General features: G+C 46.9%; 8 protein-coding genes across 8 annotated transcripts; 4 read left to right on the plus strand and 4 right to left on the minus strand.

Annotated features, from left to right (window-relative positions):
• Window positions 1-3,989: 3,989 nt before the first annotated feature.
• BT62DRAFT_480260 (uncharacterized protein) lies at window positions 3,990-4,430 on the minus strand. The gene has a single exon (XM_043181109.1). It carries the CDS (start codon window positions 4,304-4,306, stop codon window positions 4,025-4,027), a length of 282 nt encoding a protein of 93 aa, XP_043034991.1. The 5' UTR covers window positions 4,307-4,430; the 3' UTR covers window positions 3,990-4,024.
• A 1,308-nt stretch (window positions 4,431-5,738) lies between these two features.
• BT62DRAFT_1080029 (alpha/beta-hydrolase) lies at window positions 5,739-7,084 on the plus strand (the record flags this gene model as incomplete). The annotated part of the gene is made up of 8 exons (XM_043179548.1): window positions 5,739-5,925; window positions 5,975-6,043; window positions 6,094-6,163; window positions 6,221-6,507; window positions 6,579-6,619; window positions 6,673-6,706; window positions 6,754-6,849; window positions 6,904-7,084. The coding sequence occupies 8 exons, from the start codon at window positions 5,739-5,741 to the stop codon at window positions 7,026-7,028; spliced, it is 909 nt and encodes a 302-aa protein (XP_043034992.1). The 3' UTR covers window positions 7,029-7,084.
• Window positions 7,085-7,485: 401 nt separating this feature from the next.
• On the plus strand, window positions 7,486-8,625 carry BT62DRAFT_923274 (uncharacterized protein; the record flags this gene model as incomplete). Its single annotated transcript, XM_043184489.1, has 7 exons — window positions 7,486-7,618; window positions 7,785-7,873; window positions 8,015-8,038; window positions 8,135-8,240; window positions 8,271-8,350; window positions 8,417-8,522; window positions 8,588-8,625. The coding sequence occupies 7 exons, from the start codon at window positions 7,486-7,488 to the stop codon at window positions 8,623-8,625; spliced, it is 576 nt and encodes a 191-aa protein (XP_043034993.1).
• Window positions 8,626-8,705: 80 nt separating this feature from the next.
• Window positions 8,706-9,352, minus strand: BT62DRAFT_937010 (uncharacterized protein). Its single transcript, XM_043187235.1, has one exon. It carries the CDS (start codon window positions 9,200-9,202, stop codon window positions 8,735-8,737), a length of 468 nt encoding a protein of 155 aa, XP_043034994.1. The 5' UTR covers window positions 9,203-9,352; the 3' UTR covers window positions 8,706-8,734.
• A 227-nt stretch (window positions 9,353-9,579) lies between these two features.
• BT62DRAFT_923275 (uncharacterized protein) lies at window positions 9,580-10,695 on the minus strand (the record flags this gene model as incomplete). Its single annotated transcript, XM_043184490.1, has 3 exons — window positions 9,580-9,688; window positions 9,814-10,230; window positions 10,625-10,695. The coding sequence occupies 3 exons, from the start codon at window positions 10,693-10,695 to the stop codon at window positions 9,580-9,582; spliced, it is 597 nt and encodes a 198-aa protein (XP_043034995.1).
• An 850-nt stretch (window positions 10,696-11,545) lies between these two features.
• On the plus strand, window positions 11,546-13,040 carry BT62DRAFT_974652 (alpha/beta-hydrolase; the record flags this gene model as incomplete). Its single annotated transcript, XM_043189171.1, has 8 exons — window positions 11,546-11,929; window positions 11,979-12,047; window positions 12,107-12,176; window positions 12,233-12,519; window positions 12,591-12,631; window positions 12,685-12,718; window positions 12,766-12,861; window positions 12,916-13,040. Exons 1-8 carry the CDS (start codon window positions 11,743-11,745, stop codon window positions 13,038-13,040), a joined length of 909 nt encoding a protein of 302 aa, XP_043034996.1. The 5' UTR covers window positions 11,546-11,742.
• Window positions 13,041-17,100: 4,060 nt separating this feature from the next.
• On the minus strand, window positions 17,101-17,652 carry BT62DRAFT_1011516 (uncharacterized protein; the record flags this gene model as incomplete). The annotated part of the gene is made up of 2 exons (XM_043177791.1): window positions 17,101-17,550; window positions 17,608-17,652. 2 exons carry the CDS (start codon window positions 17,650-17,652, stop codon window positions 17,101-17,103), a joined length of 495 nt encoding a protein of 164 aa, XP_043034997.1.
• A 1,129-nt stretch (window positions 17,653-18,781) lies between these two features.
• On the plus strand, window positions 18,782-26,770 carry BT62DRAFT_908111 (uncharacterized protein; the record flags this gene model as incomplete). The annotated part of the gene is made up of 24 exons (XM_043183694.1): window positions 18,782-19,279; window positions 19,331-19,378; window positions 19,430-19,543; window positions 19,593-19,642; window positions 19,692-19,871; window positions 19,921-20,439; window positions 20,493-21,356; window positions 21,417-21,435; window positions 21,493-22,425; window positions 22,477-22,557; window positions 22,617-22,698; window positions 22,748-22,807; window positions 22,859-23,000; window positions 23,052-23,202; window positions 23,255-23,482; window positions 23,535-23,648; window positions 23,703-23,925; window positions 23,982-24,040; window positions 24,098-24,270; window positions 24,333-24,807; window positions 24,859-24,928; window positions 24,984-26,500; window positions 26,551-26,579; window positions 26,635-26,770. The coding sequence occupies 24 exons, from the start codon at window positions 18,782-18,784 to the stop codon at window positions 26,768-26,770; spliced, it is 6,765 nt and encodes a 2,254-aa protein (XP_043034998.1).
• Between the last annotated feature and the right edge of the window lie 76 nt (window positions 26,771-26,846).

Below are 26,846 nucleotides of genomic sequence, written 5' to 3' on the forward strand. Positions count from 1 at the left end.
GAATATTAGAAGAACTAGCATACTATTGGCTATATAAACTTTTAAATATGCTATGTTTAATACCAGCCTCACAGTCTTGAAGGCTTCACATAATAAAAAGTTTGCTACACTCATTAAGCTTAATACTATGGTTACAAATGCTGTTTAATATAGCATACTTAAGATTAGTAGAAGAGTAGTATAAGTAGAGTATTATACTAGAAAAAAGGAGACTAAGTTACACTCTAGAGATAAGCCATACTGAGCCTACTCAATATTCACACTAGCTTGTACACTTGTACAAATACTTCTCTAATAAAACCAGTTACATTGATTGCATATAGATTAAAACCCTTTAACAGAGAGCACTATAGCATCTCAACAAACTTGCATCTCACTGGGAGTCTCATATACAGAACTAGCAAACTATTAATTCATGAAGTATTGCTTTATCTTACTTTCTTCCCAAAAACATGAAAGAGATCCACTGTCCTTGCATGTCATCCTCACACCTCTCAGATATAATTAAAAGATAGTGAAGGGTAATTATAGATAGGATTCTGCACCTTTAAATTTACACCATAGTTTACTGGCCCTGCTCTAAAGGATGACACTAACTATTCCCTCTAGACACCAATGGGACCACATATAGATTTCTGACATTAAAAATTCATGTCACAGATAGATTGCACTGTCCAAAACCCAGATATCTATGTGGCATTCCTGACATAGAAAATTTTGTGTCTATGCTTTGACTCTCTGATTATAGTTTCAGAAAGTCATAACATCTGTAGCTATTCTCTGCTACACCCTTTTGGAGATTAGTCACTATATGGAGGTACATAACTAGACTTGCTTGAACCAGCCTTCAGATTCTGTGCTTTGGTTTCACTTACCATTATAGGTTTTGTGTTTCCTGCCTGCAGGGATTCTAACAAACAACTTTCTGGTTCATCACTTTCTTTGCAGAATACAAGATGATGTGATGTGTTTGGAGTAGGGACATTATTTTGACTGACATCTTGCATTGGTATAGAGAAGGGATAATGGGGAGCCAGTTCATGGTATGAAGGAGAGAACATATGATTATCCCTCTGAAGTCTTTGTCTGTTAGCTCATATTCTGTCTCAGATAGGTTGTCCATGTTGGTATGCTTTGTATATAGATCCTGAATGTGAGCCTCTATATTGACACCCTCCATATACTTGATGTTCTAGAGAACATGTTATGCTTCTGACAGTATCATGTCATTCTGGGCAGCATAGGTGTCAATGATTGAGTCCCATGCCTCTTTCACTATTTCTGTCATCTTGACTCCTAACTCTATAGGGTCAGATATGTTGAGTATGATGTGTGAGCATACATGAGAGTTCCTGAACTTCCATTTGTCTAATAATGGTGTGAATGAATAAAGTGGTGTGGGGTCTGGTGGAAGTCACATAGTAGTCAGTGCTGTGCCCTGGCTCATCAGTGCAGTAGAGGAGTATGGTATAAACCCATCCACATATCCTCATAAGCCTTTGCCACTGATAATTTCAGTGATTTTAACTCTCCAGGTGGCTAAGTTCTTGCCATTGAACTGGGAGGCTTCAGGGAGCTGGATAATGGATGGGCTTGTAGTCAACATGTTTAGGGGTCATGGTTTTTCATGTGGGTAGTGGGTCACTTTGTGGATATAATATACTGTGTGTTGTCCTTGACTGATTCAAAGGCTAGGGCAGGGCCACATAACCTAAAGTAATAAGAATGATGTTATGAGAACTATCAGGATAAGTAAGTAATAGTATATAGGTATGAGTTAGTGAGCATACCTCAGTCAGCACAGTAAAAGGTGAAATGACTGAGGATGCAGTATATATTCAGATGGTATGAAGTATAGGAGGTCAGGAAATGAAATATGGGTAAGTAGGCGGGAAAGAATTGGGTGCATGTGTCTCATTCAACAGGCCGGAAAGGTGGAAAAGCGATGGGAGGATGGTAGTGGTAAGTCGCCATGGTATGTAATCAAGACGAGGTGTTCCGGCCACTGCCGCTTCCGAATTTACATCTCAGAGATAAGGTGGGGTCAAGTTCTCTGCAAGCCAGAAGAAAAAATGTCTCTATGTTGTTAATATTAGAACTTGGCTGTTAATTGTTGGTTATTGATATAAATAATAACATCGTTACATCAAAAAGAAACTGCAAGATGTGCTGTCACTATACCATAGCGCCCCGACAGAACGAGGACAACGTCAATTCTCATAGTCCCGTCGCGACAACGAATCCTCCGACTTGGAAGGCTTGGGCTGATATAACATTATCGGAAAGAACTGAATCTTGAACGGAAATGATATCAGAATCGAATCGGGCCTCGCAAACCCCGGTTACGCTGAACCTAAACACACGTTCAATGTTTGCTGTTTATGGCTCATATGTTTCGTGTCTTCTAAGTTCTCCATACTTCAATATATATCCGACAAGCATGTGGTACACGTTTTCACCAAAATTCAATACGCCTCTCCGAGAGTTGGAGGGGTAAATCATATCGACAAAATCTCCTAGAGGCCACCTGAGATTGTGGCCATTAGCCATCATAGGAATGATACATAAACTGCTCACCATTCATGCAATTGTGCACGGTAGAACAGGCGGGTATGATCCTGTCCTGCAGAGTTGCTGTGAAGAGGAGGCGCGTATATGCCCTGAGAAATGCAATGCACATGGGGAGACAGACACAGGAGGAAGGCCTTGGGGTCGTGTTGGTCCTGGGATGATTGCCATTATATTAAAGAAGCCAGCATGGTTATTGCTGGGAGGGAAGAACACAGAAATATGCGTAGGCACTACTTGTATTAGGTTTTGAACCTGGGTGACCGGCTGAGACAACGTTGCTCTGCTATGGTGAAGTGTCGTACAGATATGCATTAGCCTTTCCAATCGAATCTCGACAACCGATAGGACGCTGTTCATTTGAGTGCATAATTGTAGCCAAGGGCTCCACAAGTAGGCTAAACCTGAGCCAGAGAGAGGGCATAACTTTGCGAAGTGCAAGCATACAGCGGTGTTCGGGGTGGACTGGAAACCAACACCTGACTGGTGACCTCATTTCCAAGTCAGAGCCGACCACTCGCACCGATAAAAAGATGTTTCCCAGTCTTTGACGCTGAGGACAGCCTACCAGGGTTCGAACCTGGACAGTTACTCAGCACATTGCTCCTATAGCATAGCGCCATGGTGGTTACTCGGAGGCACCCTCTGGTAGTGAGGACGAAGAGCAGCTTGATTCAGGACTTGCTTCCGGAGGTCAAGAGGCAAAGACATCAGGTGTAGGTGGTGGCGTCTTGTCAAGTCCCACTTGAGCAAGGCGTCTTGGGCGAGCGAGCCCCAAAGCTGAGCGCTAGCACTGAGGCCTAAGGACACATGATCCAAGTTTAACAACACGTTACGGATGTCAAACTAAAGCCTCGTTACCTGCAATAGCAATGGTCTATTCAACTTCAGCATCGAGACGAGCGAGGTTGAACAGAATGATACTACGGCCGTCAGCCTCACAACCAAAAAACACAAAGGAGCTTATCAGCAGTAAACACTGCCTGCATAATCACCCGTCACCCTGGCCAACTTGCTGAGAGCGGCCACTCGCTCCCTCCACATCCATCATCCATTCCGACAACCGAAGCTGAGTTTTCTTCATTGATCAGGCCTGCATTTTCCAAACTCCTCTACTGGCATATCACCTCCATATGAATGGTCTTGAGACCGAAGGGCAGAGCGAAAGGGAAGCAGCAGTCCGTCGAGAAAAGGTCGGACATAAAGACAAGGCATGCGGGCCGCCCAGTCGCTTATATAACTAATGTCACGGCGCGTCGGCTTCAAACACATCGGTCTTGTTCACTTTGCCTGTTTCTTACCTCGAAAATTGCGGACAAGATGGTGGTTTGTATGATAGTCATGTATAACCCGTACGTTCACAAGCCTTGGTACCTCTGTTTCTGATCTATCAATTTGAAGTTCAGTGTCGGCTTCTGAGGTTCAATAATGTCTCATCTTGCTAGAGGGAATGCCATCATCGAGAAAAAGATGGACTTGTGCCACTATCCGGATGATATATCGATGCTGTCCATCTTCGAGTCCGGTCACTCTGCTGGTCATGAATGTTGAACATCAGTCGCGGTACTTCGATCTTCATGAGTAAATATACCTCACTTCCATCCATCTCCTCTGCCAAGAATTTATCAAATGCATCAAGCGCGTCTCTGCGTTCTTTGTCGCGTCCTTGTTCACGACCTTCGCGCAGACCTTCGTGCCTACCTATCCGGATACCCTCTTTCATTGCTGGAGCTTTCATCTGTTTAAACCCCTCCGCATATCCAGCATTCCAAGGCTTCCTTTTTTCCACTCATTGAGCCTTTTCATCATTCCAATCATCATTCCTTCCTCCCAACCTTTTCCCCTTGCTTCAAGGCTTTGCAGCGCCGTTTGCAATTCATGCGCTTCAGACCTGAATATTTGAACTTTGAAGCAGAGTGCCCGGCCTCAGTACACCGTTTCTCCAAATGAGCTGTGTCGAACTGAAGGTGTTTCAAAGCAGGCTAGGCGTTTCCTAACCGAAACTTGTGCCTTGCAGCGTCATGTTCCGATTGTAATGTACTCGTATCCGCTTCGCTTCGATCCTTCTCTGCTGAAGGGCTTTTCATGAACCATTCATTGGCTAGCATTTTCGCATATTTGGCACGAGCTACCACTTCGTCGGTGGGTCTCACGCTCTAGGCAATCACAGTAGCCTGAAGAACGAATCCGAGATGCGCAATAATATGTTCTCAGATGATTCGGCTGTTCTGCTGTGGGAGGAACCAGTTTGCATCCAGCACTGAACTCATACCAGACATCGCGCTTCTCGTTCTTGCAGTGAAACTTAGCAGAGGTTTGAACTTCGGCGAGGCCTCATTTGGGGACGACTCTTGGCGCCGATCGATAAATGGACGAGCCTCAGGTGCGTATTTCACTGATTATCGGCCCCGTCGATCCGCAATGATTATGCAACTATTTTAAGGAAATGAATGCAAGAACCAAGGGGTAAAGGTAATCTTTTATACGGTGAACGCAATGCCAACAACGTCCGGATTTTCAGCAAGGAATACGATGAATCGCTTAGCGTACGCGAATCCTTATGACATTCGGCGACCTGAGCAACGATGGTGAGGTCACGAAGGCCAATAGGATTGGCGCCGTCGTTTCTTTCAGCTTCGAAATCCCACAGAGACCTGGTTAAAGACGGATCTTTAGTACTTTGGCGCAACCTTCATTAACTGATAGCCGGGAAATCATTGTAATTCAGTCCCACCCAGAGCATACGAATCTGCAATACACGTGTGTCTATTCACAGGGTCTCACCTTCTTCCTTCCGAAACATCTCAGTCAGATTTGCCGGTCAATGTACCGTCGGAAGTGTAGTTCATCGATCACACAACCCTTCTTGGCTATGTAACTCTCTTTTCCGATTCCCCCACGTGATTGCAGCATACCAAGAATATATCTTTCGCAGACAATTCCGACTCGTGGACATTCACAACGCGCGCTGGATCAGTTCGTTTCTGATGCATACCGCTTTTTGCGAATTCTCCAGTTCGCGGCGATACTGTCGGATAGTCTATCCACAGGTATTATATAGCTTAGTTCCGCGCTGTATAAAATGCAGGGCCACACTGTATGGCGGCATAACAGCACATACCTTGCTTTAGGTGTTTGACCTCTATTCCCTCCTTTTCCTTGGTACCAAGATGTACGTGCCATTTGTATTCCAGTTGGTTTCGACCCTGGGTATAAGCTATACTACGTCTTGGGGACCAGTCCCTCATAGCGTCATCCCGTTGTCCGCTGCTCAACTTGCCTCATTTGCGCCGTACACGCAGTTCGCAAGGGCGACATATTGCGGTTCAGAGGCCTTGAAAAACTGGAGTTGCGGAGGTACGCGTTGTGCTCCATGCCTTTTCTGTTGCTGAGGGCCGTCTTTCAGAGGCTTGTGATGCTGTCCCTGACTTCGAACCTACACTTGTCGGTGGTGATGGAGATGATGTCCAGTATTGTTAGTGGTCTCCCCAGCCCACATAGTCAGGTTGATATATGTTCTTCTAGTCTTCGTTGGGTACTGGCCATTCGAGGACGCCATAGTTGTAGGACATGAAGGCACTGACCCAACCCAGCTGTGAGATTGTTATCTGTCATCAAAGTTCTAGTGGTTTATTCTAATTTTTTTATGCAGCCAAGCTGTTTTGACAGATGTCGACGCACTCCACGACAATCTCGACCCGGATCTTTTCCCTGGTGTCCCCAGTAATGTTCATGTGCATGGCGGTTTCAGAGATGCGCAGGCTTCAACAGCTATCGAAATTCTCGCTGCAGTTCAATCACTCATCAAATCCAAGGGAACCAGCAATTTAGTTGTCGTTGGACACTCACTTGGGGGAGCTCTGGCCGAACTTGACGGCCTTTTCTTCGCTCTAAACATACCCTCTGCATCCATCAAGGTAATAACTTATGGGACACCTCGTACGTATCCTCGCGGCATATACAGATGCATAGCTCAGTTTCCATAATTTACTCATTCCAGAACTTTTTAGGTGTCGGGAACTTGGCCTTTGCGGAGCTCATCGATTCTAAAGTAAGAGAGGTGTTTAAGTAGCTTTCGTTTGTGCTGACCCCTTTGACCTATAGGTACCAAACTTCAAGCGGATTAATAACGAACGTGGTATGGTGACACATTCAGTTTCCAATGCTGGTCCTGATCGAATTCAGATCTTATCCCTATACTGCCTGGAAGACACCTCGGATATGTTCACCTTGCAACCGAGATCCATATCCTCGAACCAGGTTCCGCTGTCGTCTGTCCAGGTGGGTCAAATTTCCTTGGTCTTGTCTAAATAACTGACGAAGCAACGCTCGCAGGTAACGACGATGCGATTGACCCAGAGTGTCAAATCAAAACGGTTCCAAATATTTTTGAAGGAGATATACTGGATCATCTTGGTCCTTACGAGGGCATTTACCTTGGCACAATATTTTGTCATTAGGTTCAACTCCTCCAACTCAGGGAGAAAGCTTAAGGGTTTAAGCTTGGCTATTGTCGGTCGACTGTTAGTTGTTTAAATTACACACCTGATTTCTTATATGGACCATTAATCTTTATGATGACACGTATTATGGTCGCTGGAAACGCTCAACGTTCGTAGCATCATTCGTGGCTAATAATTGGGATAATTGAGACCAGCCATGAATGTTGCATGTGTGCAGAAAACATATATACATGAAGGCCTGTAGAGGCCAGACATATGATAAAAATCCATTCCTCTTAGGCGGCGTATAGAAGAAGTATGAACCTAGAACATGGTGAATTCCCACCAGTTGACACACTTGCATTGGCAGAGTACTGACTAGTGTGTTACTACTTTGGACCTTCACAGTTTGCTTTGTTCATGCCTGAGAGAAATATTGCCATGAATCAGTGCGGAGCCTTGCAAGATATGAGGAATGCCTATGACGGAGGAAACGCAATGCTCCATTGCCAAATCTCCACCAACAAGCTCCATGACTAGTGGTGGGAAGAGAAGGGAATGTGGCTTTAATGGAGAGATCCATCCTCGACTGGCTAGTGATAACGATGGTATGTTTTCCTACTATTATCCTTATTCATCACCTTCTGATTATCTGTCAGGTCATATCTCTTGTTGTAAATGTGGATCATGCTTCAGGCGATCGCTGAGGCTTTGAAGTTTGAACGATCGGAATGTTTTGTTAACATTAAATCATATCTGCTCTATCGGATATAGCTCTCTCAGCTGGGAGCATGTACATCCAGGGAACACTGCTTAAACGGGAGCTGGCCGGGGATCATGACGATGTCGATCTCGACGAGCTAGTCTGTCAAGTGTGACACTCCCCCAACAGACGACACTATCGCGACCCTCCTGGGCCTCACGTGAATGTTTTTGAGGAGATGATACATAACTGTGTTTTGGATCACAGCCATATCATGGTTATGGTGGCGGTCTTTGAGTAGGTGAGATGGCGAAGAGATGCTGTTGTAAGTACTGATTCCATCAGTTTGCTCATAATCATCCAACCTCATAGCTTTGTTTGCATAGCACAAATGACTCCTCACTATATCAATCACCTACAGGCGTTGCTGGTTCTATCCGTCGCCGAGACCATTGCGGATCCGCCTTTGCCCATTGTGGAATTCAATGAGCATTCGAAGTTGGTGTATTCTCCAAGCAGACTGCGATGTTCAGAATCGTAACGAATACGAATACCAGTTCGCAAAGGGGACTTTTGGATTAAGAACTTGTGGAGGGAGGTCTGGGCTACTCGTATAGTGGCGGATATTTTTACTCATGTAAGTTTACCTCGTCAGCTGATACGATACAGTGGCTTATCACGTTTTAGCGCGCGAATATTTCAGGACATCTTGTGTTTGAGGGAGGCCCAAGGGAACTCGGCCCGGCGTGCGGAGGAGTGGAAGTTGGACATGCCCACGATAGGTTGGGTGAAGACAACGATAGGACGAAGTGTGTATCCAAGATCGCTGCCACCCATCAATATGTGATACCAGAATGCTCATATACTCTGCTAGGCAGTAAGAAAATGAACCCACCCATGCAGCGCCAGTAGCCGCATGACGGGCATCCCTCTTGATGGTGTACGGTTACCCAAAGACTCGTATCCCCATCCATTTTGAGAGGAAAGGAACCAACGGAGACAAGGGAGCAAGCCAAGATATTCAGTCCCTCTGCATTTGTTTAGGATGCTCTCCGTTAAATTCCTCTTCCCGACACCTATGTGCCGTCGCTGACGAAGCGATGCAGATACTCGGGTGGTTGGTCCAGGGTACAGGTCTTGAGTCGACAATCTCTTGTAGAAACATTTTCCCGCGCCGTATCCGATACATAAATTGTTCACCCATTCGGTGCATTGCGGGGTGAGACTGAGGAGAAGTATACGTTCCCTGAGCGACACATAGAACTGAGCGGAGAGTCAAAGAGGAGTCGTGTTGAATGCATAGAATGGTTATTAGGAAGGTGGAATAAGCATAGGTTTCGAATCCGGGCGACCAAGTCAGAGGACGTTGCTCTGCAATGGTACGGATATGATTCGGTGTTCCTAGTTGACTTGAGATTCCGTCCATGAACGACTCCGCGAGTAGGCCAAACCCAAGGAGAGAGGGGATAACTTTGTGGATGGAAAGCATACATGGCTGTTTGGGGTGTGCTGATTATTCCCGAGCTCATTGTTCCTTGTCGGAGCTGAACACTCGTGCCAAATGCAAGAATGTTTGTGTCTCCGAAACTGAAGAGGAGCGCTACCAGGGTCCGGACCTCGAGGACTACATGAGCGTAGCTCTGTAGTGGTTAGTCGGAGGAATCGGACCGAGTATGGAGGGGGCCATCCTGGGAGGGAGGATGAAGAGGAGCTCAATCCGGGGCTTTCTGCCTCGTAGGGCGACGACATAATGTAGAAGAAATAGATGGTGTTCGTGATTGCCGCGTTCTTTAAGGACACGGCTGCCATCCGCTTTCGTCCAGTCCGGGTGTACACGCCAATCCAAGTGTCTGCCGGCTATGATGATTATGTTCTAAACTCGTGGCGATATTCATCGATAACCACATTCTCTCCGGCCAACTCCCAACTGAGCACAGGACCTTGGATAATTACGACGAAGCTGAGGGCAAGCATACTACATAATTCTTAGCCACACTTAGCGGTCGCCTGGTTAATGTCCCAATGAGAAATGAGTGTCATTATGCTACTCCCTGGCAAGTAATCAGAATGTAGGCAACGATCATGGTGGAGAAAACATACCATCGCCTATGCTCGTGACCACCAGCCCATCCAACCTCCGCGTCGCTTACATAATCACTCTGATCACTCTGCTGGTCATGAACGTTGAACATTAGTCGCAGTACTTCGATCTTCATGAGTAAATGTACCTCACTTCCATCCATCTCTTCTGCCAAGAATTTATCAAATGCCTCAAGCGCGTCTCCGCGTTCTTCGTTCCGTCCTTGTTCGCGACCTTCGCGCCTACCTATCCGGATACCCTCTTTCATTGCTGAAGCTTTCGTCTGTTTAAACCCCTCCGCATATCCAGCATTCCAAGGCTTCTTTTTTTCCCTCTCATTAAAGCTTTTCATCATTCCAATCTTCACTCCTTTCTCCCAACCTTTTCCCCTTGCTTCAAGGCTTTGCAGCGCCGTTTGCAATTCATGCGCTTCAGACCTGAACGTTTGAACTTTGAAGCAGAGTGCTCGGCCTCAGCACACCATTTCTTCCATTAAGCTGTGTCGAACTGAAGGCGTTTCAAAGCGGACTCGGTGTTTTATAACTGCAACCTGTATCTTGCAACGTCATGTTCCGATTGTATGGCACTCGTATCCGCTTCGCTTGATCCTTCTCTGCCGAAGCGCTTTTCGTGAACTATTCTTTAGCTAGCACTACGGCATATTCGGTACGAGGTACCGCTTTGCCCGCCCGGTAGGTCTCACGCTCTAGGCAATCAGCTCTAGCCTGAACAAAGAATCCGAGATGCGTAATAATACGTTCCTGTGTGAAGGCTAGCGACATGTAATTGTCAGGTACTTCACTTGCCTGGTAGATGATAACTTCGACTCACTCCGTCTTATTGTCATAGCTCGGAAACTGCGTCGAGGCAGATTTCTGTGGGTCCACAAACTTAGTTGGCATGACTATCGTGAGAAGAAAACAGTGGGTCTGGGCTCAACATTTCACTGTCAGCAATCAGGACATGCAAATAACACATGCACAATGGCCATCATTCGGCTGTTCTGCTGTGGGAGGAACCAGTTTGCATCCAGCACTGAGCTCGTACCAGACAACGCGCTTCTCGTTCTTGCAATGGAACTTAGCAAAGTTTCGAGCTGTGACAAGGCCCCATTTCGTGAAGAGTCTTGGCACTGATCGATAAATGGACGGGCCTCAGGTGCGTATTTCCTCACTCAATATCGGTCCCGTCGATCCGCAATGATTATGCAGCTATTTTCAGGAAATGGATGCGAGAACCAAGGAGTAAGGGTAAATTTTTATACGATGAACGCAAAGCCAACAACGTCCAGATTTTCAGCAAGGAATACGATGAATCGCTTAGCGTACGCGAATCCTTATGACATTCGGCGACCTGGGTAACAATGGTGAGGTCACGAAGGCCAGTAGGATCGGTGCTGTCGTTTCTTTCAGCTTCGTAATCCCATAGAAAACTGAGCCCTTTTTAAAGACGGATCTTTAGTAACTTGGCACAATCTTCATTAACTGATAGCCGGGAAGTCATTGACAAATTGAAATTCTATCCCACCCAGATCATACAGATCTACAGTATGTGTTATCTACTCACAGGGTCCTAAATCATCTCAGTCAGATTTCACAAGCCAATGCACTGTCGGAAGCGTAGTTCATCAGTCAGATAACCCTTCTTGGCTATGTAACTCTCTTTTCCGATTTCCCCACATGATCGCAGCATACCAAGAATATATCTTTCGCAGATAATTCCGACCCGTGGACATTCACAATGTGCGCTGGATCAGTCCGTTTCCGATGCATACCACTTTTTGCGAATGCTCCAGTTCGTGGCGATGCTGTCGGATAATCTATCCATAGGCGTTATGTGGTTTAGTTCTGCGCTGTATAAAAGGCAGGGCTACAGTATATGGCAGTATAACAGTACATACCTTGCTTTAGGTGGTTGTTCTCTATTCCCTCCTTTGCCTCGGTACCAAGATGCATGTGCCATTTTTGCTCCAGTTGGTTTCGACTCTGGGTACAATCTACCCTACGTCTTCGGGACCAGTCCCTCCTGGCGTCACCCCGTTATCCGTTGCTGAACTTGCCTCATTTGCGCCGTACACGCAGTTCGCAAGGGCGGCATATTGCGGTTCAGACGCCTTGAAAAACTGGAGTTGCGGAGGTACGCGTTGTGCTCCATGCCTTTTCTGTTGCTGAGGGCCGTCTTTCAGAGGCTTGTGATGCTGTATCCGACTTCGAACCTACACTTGTCGGTGGCAATGGAGATGATGTCCAGTATTGTTAGTGGTTTCCCCAGCCAGGCCGGCCCACATAGAAAGGCTGACATATATTCTTCTAGTCTTCGTTGGGTACTGGCCATCCGAAGACGCCATAGTTGTAGGACATGAAGGCACTGATCCAACCCAGCTGTGAGATTGTTATCTGTCATCAAAGTTCTAGTGGTTTATTCTAATTTTTTATTCAGTGAATCTGTTTTGACAGACGTCGACGCACTCCACGACAATCTCAACCCAGATCTTTTCCCTGGTGTCTCTAGTGAAGTATATGTGCATGCCGGTTTCAGAGATGCACAGGCTTCAACAGCTAGGGAAATTCTCACTGAAGTTCAATCACTCATCGAGTCCAAGGGAACCAGCAATTTAGTTGTCGTTGGACATTCACTTGGAGGAGCTCTGGCCGAACTTGACGGCCTTTTCTTCGCTCTAAACATACCCTCTGCATCCATCAAGGTAATGACTTACGGAACACCTCGTATGTATCCTCGCGGCATATACAGATGCATAGCTCAGTTTCCATAATTTACTCATTTCGGATCTTTTTAGGTGTCGGGAATTTGGCCTTTGCGGAGCTCATCGATTCTAAAGTAGGAGACATGGTTAAGTAGCTTTCGTTTGTGCTGACCCCTTTGACCTATAGGTACCAAACTTCAAGCGGATTGATAACAAACGTGGTACGGCGACACATTCAGTTTCCAATGCTGGTCCTGATCAAATTCAGATTTTATCCCTATACTGCCTGGAAGACACCTCGGGTATGTTCAACCTGAAACCGAGATCCATATCCTCGGACCAGGCTCCGCTGTCGCTTGTCCAGGTGGGTCGAATTTCCTTAGTCTTGTCTATATAACCGACGAAGTAATTATTGCAGGAAATGACGACGCGACCGACTCAGAGTGCCAGATCAAAACAGTTCCAAATATTTTTGAAGGAAACCTACTGGATCATCTTGGTCCTTACGAAGGCATATACATTGGCACGATATTTTGTTACTAAGTTCAATCCTTCCAATTCAAGGAGGAAGCTTAGGCGTTTAGGCTTGGCTATTGTCGGTCGACCGTTAGTCGTTTAAATTACACACCTGATTTCTTATATCGAATAATAATATTTATGTTGGAGTGACACTCGCGTTGGACTGGACCATCATTATCTTCAACAACGGCCAACGTTACAACGCTCTCTGTTGCACTTGCTCCCATTCTAACACGACTATTACTTTCTCTACTATAGCATTGTGTCTGATTGCTACCACGCTGCTCTGCAGTGAAATTATTAAAAAACGCCACTACAGGCTGATTCGCTGCGTGATTTCTCCACGTATCGTCCGCCCTTCGTGGTCTTCCAACTGCGTGTGCTTTGCACTACTTCTTTACAACTTCCTCTGCGGTGGGCGGAGACCATCCCCCGATTGACTGTCTGCGAAAATTCGAGGCTGTCAGCATTTCAACGCTCCGGACATCACTCCAACTTGGCAAAGCCCTGAGCGTGCCTGAACGACCTCGATCACTGAGGCTTTGCTCGATGGAGATGAGGTCGCACGCTCTGGGGTGAGTACAGAAATGAAGTGGAACGATCTAATACAGAGATGGTTAGTGAGAAATCAGAAAATTTTATCTCCTGCATAGACAAAAGGAGCCAAGAAAACTCTCCTGTCGCGGTAGCATTAAAAACATGAGAATACCTTGAGGTCCCAACCCCAAAACACTGAGACGTGATTGTCTCAATTGAACTCTCGACTCGCGAGCTAATGATCGAGCACTTACATTGAGCTGGGCCCCCCTCGATCATGAAAATCGGCTTGTTCAAAATGCGCATGGCCGATGTTGAGACGCCCGCGCACGTACTGTTCCTGTGCACTGGGAAATGAGATGATGACGACACAGAGGATGAGAACGACTCAGAGAGCAATCATGCTAGAAAAGATACAAAACTCACGCCAGTGGTTTTGGAATGATCTACATGTCTGAATGACTTCCCGCAAACCACACCTCGGCGGACTCTGAAGATTCAGACTGCATTCCAAACTGCGGCATCGACCCTTTTGTAGAAGTCCTCAGGAAGGAATTTGACACGACGCTCGTCTAGTGCCAGACCGTGACGAAGAAGCAAGTATGACTGGTAACACTTGTTAGAGACATTGGCTGCTCTCGTATGATGCCGACAGATGAAACAGTATCCCTAAGTGAAGGGTGGTCGTCGTAAAAAAAGAAAAAAAAAAGAAAAAAAGAAAACATAGTGGTATCTCTCCGTCCGTTGAGAATCCACCTCTAAATTCACCGCCAATTGGTGAGCCATGCGAAATCAGAAGCGTGCAGCGAATAGGGAGATCAGTAGGACAGGAAATAAGGAGGTAACACCACGTCAATGTATTCGACGAAGAGGTTACGGGATAATTAGAAGGTTCATGGGAGGATAGAGAGCAAGTATATGGCACGGCATCCAAAGATTCATCGGCGACATGAATAAAATGCCTGCAGGGCGCCGAAACCGTGTATAACAGAAATGAGACTAAGAAAAGGAATCCACCAGCGATAAGGAATGTGCAGCTCTTTTCTGCCTTCCATGCTCTGGACTTGTGTCTAGTGCTCGTACTGAATATTATCTGCAAATAGAGTGGCAAAATTGATGAACCTCGGCATGGTGCCACCCCCGGTTTTATTCAGTGAACCGCTGGCCATATCGTACAGATAGACTTCGAACGCGCCACTTCGCTTGACAGATGATATAAACGCTAAGTATTCAACACCACCTGTATTCATTGCGTGTGGGGAAACGCGAGTTCGAGTCTGGGAAAAGATGAGCATTCACGACACGATAAGGAGTCGGCTGATTGGTCCAGAAATTAATCATTCCGTCACTAATGCCACCGTTATCTGTGTGTATGTGTTTGTAGGGCCGTCCACGCAACCCCAAATCTTTGTATCGAGAGGGCAGCGAGGCCATCAGAGAAGCTGGGCATGTAGAAAGATGCAGAAGGCAGCACTTATAGAATCGCGCTTTCAGGATGGAGAGGCTTCCTCAGGCCGGGAGTTCGTGTAATGATGGCCAGAGCAGCTTGAGCTTCGCTCCGTGTTTGCCGCTTACCAACGCCGGTTTTAGAATGCTCTCCGTTGAATCCTCTTTTAACACATGTCCGACACCTATGGAACGTAAATTTTCATTTTGATACGTTGACGGAGCAATACAGATACTCGAGTGATGGCCGATGCTTGGTCCAGGGTACGCGTTTCATCCAAAAATTCAATACGCGTCTTGAGTAGAAAAACATGGAGAATCCCTGGTAGAAGCATTTTCCAACGCCGCATCTGAGACGGCCTTTACATAAATTGTTCATCCATTCATGCATATCAGACGCATTGCGCGGTGACTCTAAGTGTCGCATGAAACTAAGCGGAGAGACAAAGCGGGATCGTGTTGAAGATATAGAATGGTTATCGGGAAGGCGAAGTAAGCATAGGTTTCGAACCTGGGCGACCGATTCAGAGGATGTTGCTACATCATGGTACAGATACCCTGAACTGTGCTTCGAGTTTTTCTGGTAGTGTTGTGCGGTCACGGAACACTCACCAAAGTCATGACTGTCACAGTCGTTGGAGTGATAGATGCTCGCAAGATGCTGAGTTAGCGGTTATAGAAAGGATATCGCATGCATGACTAAAAACCATGAACACAGCCACAAAGTCACGGTCATGGTCATTTCGGTGACCGGCGACAGTCACCCCAAAGTGCCGCGACCGCTAACCCTGACTTCCTGTGACTGTATAACGCTGAAGGGGGTGGGGTTACTTCGGAGAGTTCGTTCCAAGTCAGAGCCGAGCACTCGCGCCGATACAAAACATTGTCTTCGAAACTGAAGAGGACCGCTACGAGGGACCGAACCACCAGGACTACAGGAACATAGCTCCGTAGTGGTTAGTCGGAAGAATCGGAGCGAATATGGGGAAGTCTGGGAGGGAGGATGAAGAGGAGACTGATTCGGGGCTTTCTGCCTCGTAGGGCGGCGACATAATGTTGAAGAAAGATACAATGTTCATGATTGCCGCTTTGTGTGCAACGCTACACAACGTCCATTGCCACGTTCTCCAAGGACAAGTCTACCTTCCGCCCTCTTCCATCCAGTCCGGGTGTACATGCCAACCTGCGCGCTCGACTCCTGTGGTGATTGTGTTTAGCTTGTGGCGATACTGTCAAAGAAATGCCTTATTTGGTAGACAGGTTCACTGATATCGACGTCCTCTCCAGCCAACTCCCACCTGGGCATAGCACCTTGGATGAGCGTGTTGCCGACTGAGAGAACTACGACGGAGCTTTTTAGCCACACGTTACGGATGTCGAAACTTGCTGCAGCTCATCTGGTTAATGTCATGCAAATATTTGCAATGAGAGAGAGGCGGAGTCATTATCTCAGTCCATGGCAAATAATCCGAATGTAGGCAACGATCATGATGGAGAAAACACACTATCACCTATGCTCGTTACCACCAGCTCTGCATGAATTCAGAATGGCCACACGTTCGTTATCACGGAATTACGAACGTCAACTAAATGGAGGCGCTGAAATATTGAAATATTTTTCAGTGCGGTGGAGCAATGGAGGCTAGCCGGTGTCAATTAGGGCAATCGTTGCCCTCACTAGTAACGCCAAAGTGTGGCACGCATTGACAATGGGAGAGACGAGCGACGTCACCCTTAACAGATGATCAGAAAACGGTGGACGACAAGAACGACAAGAAACACACCATTGGCTATACAACCAAACCCATCAACGCATGGAACTAAGCGGAGAGACGGACGGAAGGCCTTGGGGTCGTGTAGATCCAGGGAATAGATGTCATTATATGAATAAAAGCTACAGCATGATTATTGAGGGGGGGGATGTTTAAATACGCAAAAGCACTACCGGGTTTCAAACCCGGGCAAACAAGGACGTTGTGCCGCTATGGTAAGGTCATACAGATAACCTGAGTTATGCTTCAGGGTTTGATGGCGTTCCTAATAGACAACCGAAGGAATATCGCCCGTTCCAATGGTCTAGGACTCCCCAAGTAGACCAAACCTAAGCCAGAGAGAAGGCAAAACTTTGTGGATGGGATTGTTCGGGTTGGAGTTCTCCAAGCTCGGCGGAGACCCACATGTACACCTGATTGGGGACCTCGTTCCAGAGCCTACCGCTTGCGTTCGAACATAGTGTCTCTCTGAAGCTCAAGAGAGGGTTTGAACCGGGACGGCTACCAAGCACAATTTCTCCTGTAGCATAGCGCCATGGTTTGTTAGTTGGAGGAATGGGGGTGACAGGGCCTTCCGGAAGGAAGTAAGAAAGGTTTACTGGGTATTTCTCCCATCCATGGGGCGCTCCATTTGCGAGTGATTTGTGGCCTAAGGTTAAGGGGACGTTCGGCATTTGCCGTGTGTTGCCAGTGCCGGGTTTGCCAAGCTTCGTCCGTTCACCATCTACTTTTAATTCTGTACCAATCCTGTACTCGCCAGCCCTCCTCACGTACCTCTTCTGGTCTTTTTGTTATCCTCTAATCTTGATGTCGTTTATGGTCCGTCCACGATGTACTCTTAACTCGGAATATGGCTGGTCCGATGCCGCATCGGTGACCATTCGTACATTGCCGCAGGACAGTAATAAATTGGTGAGTAGGAGTTTCTAAAGCTATAATTGACCATTGCCAGGCAGTGGTTTCCCAGTTCGGCTTCTCAGAGCCTTTCAAAAACTGGAAAACGGACCTATAAACAAGTTCGTGGATTGAACGAGTGTGCCTAGAGTCTCATTTCAGGCTAAAGAACGACCCATCAGTTGTTTCTAGACGACATCCTCACGTACCTCGATAGGATCCTGCTCGACGATGCTGAATGAAGAAGTAGGACGCCCGTCAGGTGCGTGTTTACTGTTCTGGAGTCAGAGATATTTAGGTCTTAGCATGGATTCGGTATTCAGCACGTCAATTACACGACACTTGGGCGGGCATCAAGTCTTCGGTGCTATCCTTTGGTGAGTCGTAAGATACCTTACGATGAGCACCAAGATTTATGTGTATGACAAGCGGAATTCTTTGCGTCACACCTTCAAGGCTGAGTGAACGTTATAGTAGGGGATGGATATGGTCGGTCTCCCTTGAGTAAAAAATCAAGAATAGGGGACTTGCATCTTATCACCGCCTAAAATAAAGATCACTTTGTTAATAATAATAAGTTCTGCCTAACTCAGAGTCTATTTTGTGATCTGAGTCAGGCAGCACTTACTATACATGCAGCCTTTTCAGAGCATCTTTGTCTCCTTCATCAACATCCTCGTGGTCCTTCTTATCCTGATCTTCAACAGCAATCAATCTATAGTATCGCTCAACAACTTCGAGAATCGAGTTTAAAATTTTTCAAATTCCGTCCTCCCTGCCTGGATATCACCAGCACCACAACGTACCAAAATTTGACGAGGGATTCATCCTGATTATTTCCATGTTTTCAAAATGAGTTAGGTCAAGAATACTGTCCGCACTTCCAGTTGGTATGTTGAATGGACCCAGACACTACGTGGCATCTATTCTGGCGACTAGCCTCAGGTCTGGTACGAAGTCAGTTTATTCAATTCCAGGGGTTATGTAAGTTTGATAGCCTATGCGTTAACTTCAGCAAGCAGCTAACCAGACTTTTCGTCCATGATCAGGTGATCTTAGCAACGAATAGGCGCCTATTGATGCCTTGAGGTCTTTCTTCTCCCATACCTCTCTGACATGTCCAACAGACGGGACAGGCAAATCTGCCGATCCTTCAACTCTTCTAGGGGGTGCCGTTTTCAGAACTGCAAGTTTCTCCACGAAAGAACCGGAAGTCCAACACCTTCGGCGTCGTCAACTCCCTTGCATTCTCCCAGATCATCAAGCAGGCCGGAGGGAATCACAGCAGGCCGGGGGAACTGCGAGTTCTTCTGGACTTCTGGGGAATGTCGACGAGGATTCGACTGTACATACCGCCATGTTCGTCAGCCGCAGATTGTAGAGGCGCCTCCAATGGCAACGTGTTCGGAAACTGACACCCTCGACTTTCTGACTACCGAAGGGTTGGCCGATATAAACAATATGTCCTTACACAGCTTGCATGCCATGAGCCCGACAGAGGCGCATAACATGCTCAAGCAGTTCAATAGTCCAGACTTCCAGTTCATGAGCCCGGATCGAGTCGTTCAGTTTGTCCAGATTCTAGCCAGCGTTGATCGCCGAAATTCACAATGGGTATTCTCTTTGCATAACGCCAGCTCTTCTTCTAATCAAACGTTCTCATAGGATACCATTAGGGCCCAGTCGTTTCTTGAAATGATAGTCAATTTGAAGGTAAAGCTTTGTAAAATTTTATATGACCATGGTCTTATCAAAGCGAACAAGCACCATGTCCTCGCTCGCATCCGCGAGGTCTTGCAATATTCCCCCGTTTCTTGTCGTGCTGGTACAGGCTTCACGACCCTCTCGTTTCAAATTGGATATTTCCCGCTTCTTCAGGTAACCATTGTCTCTGTCTTCTCTGTCACATTTCTCATCAGAGCTCCAGTTCTTTGGCTCGGACCTAATCCTCAAAACCAATCTTCATCATAATATCCAGTATGTCGTCTCAGATATACATACACTCTATCGAACTGACGTTGTTTAGCGCCTTATACAGTGCCCTGGATAGTGGTCTCGACCATATGCTCGACATCGTTTCTTCATGCATGGAGCAAATGATTCAGAATCGATCTTGGAAAGATCCTACGCCAGCTCTTCCTGCCTCACGGCAAAGCAGTCTTTCGGGAGTGGTCGTCTTCGGCACGATCGCGACCCTGCTAACCCAGTATGAGCCTCTACCCGTTTTCAGTCATCATCACGCTAACTCCTCTCAGATATTTTCAACGTTTCAAACATGCCATCAATAATCACCCAGATATCGCCGTATTCGTTGGCAACCTCGTTCGATGGCACGACGAATGGGCGAGACTGATCATGACGGCGAGCTTTGATGATTCCATTGACCCCACCGTTCAGCGATTGACGCTGGAACAAATCAAAGAGTCCATAAGCAGACTCGACGCAATCGTACAGCGAGAGCGCGCAAATGCGCAGAGCAGACGAAGACCAGCGCAGCCTCAGGGTCTGAGGGAAGAGCATCGATATGAAGCATTGCAGGCTCGTCTCATTCAGACTTACGACGCTCCCGGTGCCCTCCGCCTTCTTGGTCCTCGACACAGCAATGATCACTGTGACATAGCCGACATACAGATCGTCCCTACGCATGACGAGATGATCTCTGCTGCTGTGCCATACATTCCCGTCAACCTTCCAGACGCTCCACATCATTTGGCTCCAAATTCAATGGAGCGGCACCTGGACATTCAGTTCCGTCTCTTGCGCGAGGAGCTCGTGTAAGTCATCTGATAGTGTTTTTGTGATGAGTACTGAGATGCACGTGTTCTAGTGCCCCCATCCGCGCCTCGATATCTACTATTCAACTTGACTATGATGCTATGCAGGCACAAGCATCAAGACGTGACGCCCCGCCAGTCCAATTACAAAATTTACTCAAGGCCAAGGGAGGCATATACCGCACCTCTGGATATGACTCGACTATGTTCCATATCTACACAAATGTCGAATACGCCCCTCTTCAAGTGGAACGACGTGGTTTCACAGTCGGGCTCGTTGTCGATGCGCCACCCTCAGAACACGCCCGACACTCTGATCCCAAAGTCAGAAAAGAGTTCTGGGAACATTCTGGTTCACGGCGACTCAGCGCTGGCAGCATCGTCGTTTTAGTCATCGCAACGTTTGGTCGTCTAAGCGTCTATGCTGGCAGTGTTTCTTCATCGACGGATGACATTATCGAGTCGTCCAAGGCCCATGAGAGCCGCATCACAATTCGCGTCAATTTTTTTGATCCCCACGTAGAGCTTGGCGCTCTTCGACAGGAAAAGATCACCATCGATATGAACCGGTTTGCCTTCTTGGTGGATAACAACATCATGTTTGAATCTATCAGGCCCTTTTTGGAGAAGCTGCGTTCCGTTGAACCTACTTCCATGCCGTTTTCCGGTTATATTTGTGGGGTCGATCTGGGAGGTGTCACGGTTGCGCCTCCAAAGTATAGTCAAAACCCGTCTTTTCGGTATAACCTAGAGTGTCTCTCGAAAGATAGAATCAGGGTGTCCCATCCACTGAACACGATGGACCCTTTATCAATCCGGAGAGCCCGACTGCAGCTGAAGACATCAAGCAATTTAGACCCTAGTCAATGCGATGCAGTGGTCGATGCTTTGACAAGGGAGGTCTCTCTAATCCAAGGGTATGTTCTTGTTATTCTCCACGCTTTGAATGACGCTTTACAAGGTCTCTGGGAATCTAGACCTCCAGGTACCGGAAAGGTATGTATTTTCTGTATTGATCCTGGGATGCGACCTGCGTTCTAAAAGCAAGTATAGAGTTTCACCGGCAAAGAGTTGCTTCGGGTCTTATTCGCCAACAAGGTCAAGCCCATTGTGATGATCGCTTTCACAAATCATGCACTGGACCACATGCTGCTCTCCTTGTTGGATGCGGATATCACGAAGAATCTTGTTAGGTTGGGATCACGGTCCTCGGATGAACGCATCAATGAATATACCTTGGACAAGCTAGAGAGGATGACGGATAGAAGGCCTTCGCCGCTAGATCAGATTGTGGGCAAGGAACGTTTTGCCATGGGTCAACTAGAGGACGAAATGAGAACGATCCTACAGCATATCCAAACGCCTTCGCACACCTGGGAGACCGTCTCCGAATATCCGCAAGAGAATTTCCCCGATCATTATATCTCGTTCTCAGAACCTCCTTTCTGGATCGATAAACTAGCAGAAGACCTTCGCCAGAATATTGAAGCAGAAGGGGAATGGACAACTGTGCACAAAAACAAGAAAAAACGAGATATCGACATCCCGAATACCATATATTCCTTTTGGAAAACAGGACAAGATATCTCGTTCCTACAGCCTCCACAGCTACCGCAGAACATCGCGCAGTCAGCTAGAGGAAAGAAGCAGAAGTCAGCTGGAGGGAAGAAGCAGAAACAGGAGACCCTTGTAGCAGAGTTTCTGCAGCTGCAACAGGAGTATTCAATGCGTATGAACGACTTCTTCATACCATTGGGATTTCCAGAGGGCGAGCTTCCGTCTATTCCCACTACTTCCAGGCGGATCGATAGGCTGATGGTCGCTGATGCCATCTGGCGTATGTCTGTCGAAGAGCGACAAATACTGTCAGAATTCTGGGAACAAGAAATGAGGACTTTTGCGTACAGCAAACATCGACAGGATTACGAAGAGCGACGGAAAGAATATGAAGCTGCTTGCAAGCGGTTTAACGATGCAAAGGACGAAGTCAGTAGCAGCTACTGAGTACGATGAAGCTGGTCAGCTTATGATTTACAGAGTCGACGGCAATTACTATCTCGAGTTGACCTTATTGGATGTACTACTAATGGCGCTGCTAAACTCACTTCACTTTTGACGGTAAGTACAGTCCACCCTTTTTCTTCTGTCATTTTCTTAGCATCTGTATCGGTATTCAGACCGTGGCGCCCAAAGTGCTGATGGTGGAAGAGGCAGGACAAGTCCTTGAGGCACATATCTTGTCTTCTCTTGTGCCATCTGGTGAGTGGACGATGGTAATCTATTCTTCTCGAGTCTGATCGTATCCAAGTGCAACATCTTATTTGTATAGGAGATCCGAAGCAACTTCGTCCCACCTTGGCCAATTTTTGTGAGTTCTAGGATATCTAGACCCGTGGCTCAGCTTCATTTGCTTTTGCAGCTCTATCTATGGATAGTGAACGGGGACGTGAACTGTACAAATTTGACCGTTCTTTGATGGAACGGTTGGCCGATGGTGGGTTCCCAATGTCCCAGATCAACGTCCAGAGGAGAATGCGTCCTACCATTTCTCATAACATTCGGTTTGTTGCCTTTCTCCTAGTAAATCGTTTCGTGATTTATGCATCCATCAGAAAAATTTTGTATTCTAACTTGGAGGACCACGATATCGTCACAAAGTACCCTCCGATTCAAGGGATGGAAAAGGATCTTTTCTTCTTTACGCACACAAACCGGGAGAAAGCTGCAGATGAAGGCTCGGTATCCAAAGTCAATACATTTGAAGTGAGTTGATTTCCGAAAGTTTGCATAGAAGGAGAGCCTGAACAAATACCAGGTTAAAATGATTGTTGACCTTGTCATGTACTTTTTGAAGCAGGAGGCTTATAGTTCACCCGGAGATATTGCTGTCCTTTGCGCATATTTGGGCCAGTTACGAGAGCTGAAATCCACTCTGAACTCCCTCAAAGTTGCCGTTTCTGTCGACGAACGCGATCAGGATCAGCTAGCCCGGGAGGGAATGGACGACGAAGGTTATGTAGAGCAAGTCACTGTGTCCAAGCATGTACGATTTCCTTTGTTTCCCCTCCATAACATTGGTTGATGACACCTTCTAGGTTCGTCTAGGAACTGTCGATATCTTCCAGGGCGAGGAAGCAAAAATCGTCGTCGTTTCTCTCGTCCGAAATTCTGGATCTTTCGATAGCGACACGTCAATTGGTTTCCTGAAGGTAATTTGGACGTCTCTTGTTCAATCAGCTTGTTCATGTCACGAATACCTTTAGTCTGTAAATCGTATTAATGTGGCACTGTCTCGGGCTCAGCACGGGCTGTACATCCTAGGAAACGCTTCCAACCTTCGTCAAAATCCGACCTGGAAGACTATCATAGACGAAATGGAACAACGGGACCAGATTGGTTTTGGCTTTTCAGTGATATGCCCTCGCCACCCAAATCAGAGGAATATAATAACGGCACCGGGCCAACTCAGTGTTGTGGCACCAGAAGGTGAGTAGATACAGATTAACTCCTAGGACCGTCAGAATTAACAGAACTGCTTGTAGGTGGCTGTTGCTTGCCTTGTGATTACCGTATGGACTGCGGTCACAATTGTCCTTCTATGGTATATTCATTTCACTCTTCTAAGTGCTGTCGATACTCAATTTTGTCGTATTCTTAGTGCCATCTTGATCTCGACAAACATCGCAGTATGCAGTGCTATATGCCATGTCTCCGAACTCCATGCCCTCGTATGCACCCATGCCATAAGAGATGCTCCGACAAGTGTGGCCCCTGTGAATTCCCACTCTCCAACGTCGAACTTCCTTGCGGCCATAAAGCATCAATTTCATGGTATGATGATCACCTTTCGTGTTGACGACGCTTGGCTCACTTCAAGTTGCTATCTCCCGCAGCTATCAAGCAGAAGACCTATCTTCAGTTTTCTGTCATGAAGAGGTCATAAAATGGTTGCCGCTCTGTGGACATGAAGCAACAGTTTACTGTTCGGATGATCTCAAAGAGCACAAATGCCTCAATGCTTGCGGAGGAACTATGTCGTGCTGTGGAAAGACGTGCAAGTCGTCTTGTGGGGACTGCACAAAACTTAATCTGCCAGTAACTCAGGCCGGGATCGAAAGAGTTTTCAGCTTAAGAATCATTCGCATCTTGCACAAATCACATCAATGCGAGCGACTCTTATTCTGTCAACACAAATGCGGTCTCGACTGTTCTCAAGACCATGAATGTAATACTTCATGTGCGCAGGCATGCCGCCAACGTTGTTCTCACCACAAGTGTCCCAAGCCATGCGCTCAGGACTGTGCACCTTGTGCCGAGCCATGCGACTGGATCTGTCCACATTTGTCCTGTCCAGTTCTATGTGGATCGGTGAGTCGCATCATTTTATTTCCGTTTTATGGTTGGTGACTTCGACTCAAGATATGCGCACGTTTACCATGTGATGAACCATGCCGTACTGTGCTCCAATGCGGCCATATCTGCCCTTCAGGTAAGTTCTGCTTATGTTCGGGTTCTGAAACAATCCAAACAAGGCTTTGTTTCAGTATGTGGTGAACCGTGCCTTCAACAGAAGTGCATCGAATGTCTTTCTGACGAAGACAAAATGGACATCGTAGACTTTGTCATGCAACGGACACTGGCTGAGATACCTGTTGGATCGGAGGACATCAGCGACAAATTGATTACTCTAGATTGCGGTCACATCTTCACAGTGGAGACTTTAGACGGACATTGTCATATGACTGACTATTACGAGGTCGATGGGATGGGTTCCTATACTGGAATGAAAGCTCCTCCCACCGAATTTCAGCTACCACCAAGCTGTCCAACTTGCCGGTCACACATTACGGCTCGGCGCTATGGAAGGATTCTCAAGCGTGCGAATCTCGACATTTTGGAACAGAATGTGGCCAGTGTGATGTCCCAACGTCTGGCGGAGGTCGTCCCATCTGTTGAGACCTTCAGAAACGGTCTGGCAGAACTAGAAGCTCGGGCTAAAGAACTTAAAGCCGCACCAAAATCCGACTGTCAACCTGCTGATGTGTTTGAGCACCTTGTCGAAACAAGGAAAGGTTTAATGATGAAGACAGACGAAGTATTGGACCCTGGTGCGTTCACTGCTGGGTCTATGGTCACTCGTCACGGATTGTCTGAATCTGAGGCCAAATCATGGATGGCTATCGTTGTAGATTTCCTTAGGATCTACAAAAAGGTAGCTAACATTACGAAGACGCGGTCCGCACATGTCCGCGCATACGAGTCGGCTCTTGCTACTCTTTACCGCTTGGAGCTTGCCCACCTTGCCGCCGAACCACCTGAGGAAATACACCAGGTCCCTCCCGAACACATTGCAATGCGCAATGTTGACCAGAAGATTGGACAACCGCCTCATAAGGCTGATCGTCGCTACCATCTCGAAGCATTTATATTATCAGTCGAGTTAAGGCTCATGTTGGGAAGCATTGCTCGGTCTAGATTTGAGGCGCTTCCAATGACTTCCAACGAACCTGAAGCTCCTCATCATCGTAATGTCTGGTACTCATTCACACTGTTCATCTATCAGTCGTGCATCATCGACTGTCAGAAGGCTATTACCATCTCTCATGCAACTTCTTCATCACGTCTGGCCGCTCGTTCCGCCACCTTGATGCTCTGTTCAGACTTTGAACAGTTTCGTTTTTCGATGTTGGAGAAGCGCAGGCAGGTTTTCAAAGATGGTGCATCAGCAGACGCTCGGGATAGTTTGATAGAGAAAGTCCAGGCGGACAAGAAGAGGTTGAAGAGATGCTTGAGAGAGCTCGAACTGTCATACTTTGCAAGCCGTCCATCAAGTGATTCATCCCAGGTCACTGAAGACCGTCGATGGTTCCATGGGAACTGCCGCGCCAAAATTGAGCGTTGCTTCACAGAATACAGAAAATTGGAAGATCACATCATGAATGATGCCGTCTATCAGCCGATGTCTTTGCAGGAGAAACAAGACATTGTTCAAGCCTTAGGATTTTCGCATCGAGGTCATTTCTACAACTGCATAAATGGCCACACGTTCGTTATCACAGAGGTATATACATCGTCTAAACAGATGTCTGAGAAGCTGAAATATCTTTTCAGTGCGGAGGAGCGATGGAGGCTAGTCAATGGTCAGTTCGTCAATCAATGTAATCGTTGCCAACTCTTAACCTAGTTCTGTTTTAGTCCTGAATGTAGAGCGCCGATAGGCGGCAGAAACCATAGGCTCAACAGCTCCAATACCCGCGCTCGAGAATATGAGGACATCTCACGACAGCGAGGGGGAAAAGAAAGCCCATGGGCGTGGGCAGCCGACGCTTAAAGATGAGGATAGGGAAAGATCATGTAGATAATCGTCGTATGTAACAGGTATCAGGTCTCAAACTAATGCGCGATAG

The sequence above is a fragment of the Guyanagaster necrorhizus genome (genome assembly GCF_019112545.1).
Source record: "Guyanagaster necrorhizus MCA 3950 unplaced genomic scaffold BT62scaffold_37, whole genome shotgun sequence".
In the NCBI taxonomy this organism is placed as follows: Eukaryota; Fungi; Basidiomycota; class Agaricomycetes; order Agaricales; family Physalacriaceae; genus Guyanagaster; species Guyanagaster necrorhizus.

Bases quoted from the DNA above. Each gene is read 5' to 3' on its own strand.
- BT62DRAFT_480260 (XM_043181109.1), bottom strand. From the start codon at position 4,306: ATGAAAGCTCCAGCAATGAAAGAGGGTATCCGGATAGGTAGGCACGAA.
- BT62DRAFT_937010 (XM_043187235.1), bottom strand. From the start codon at position 9,202: ATGCTTTCCATCCACAAAGTTATCCCCTCTCTCCTTGGGTTTGGCCTA.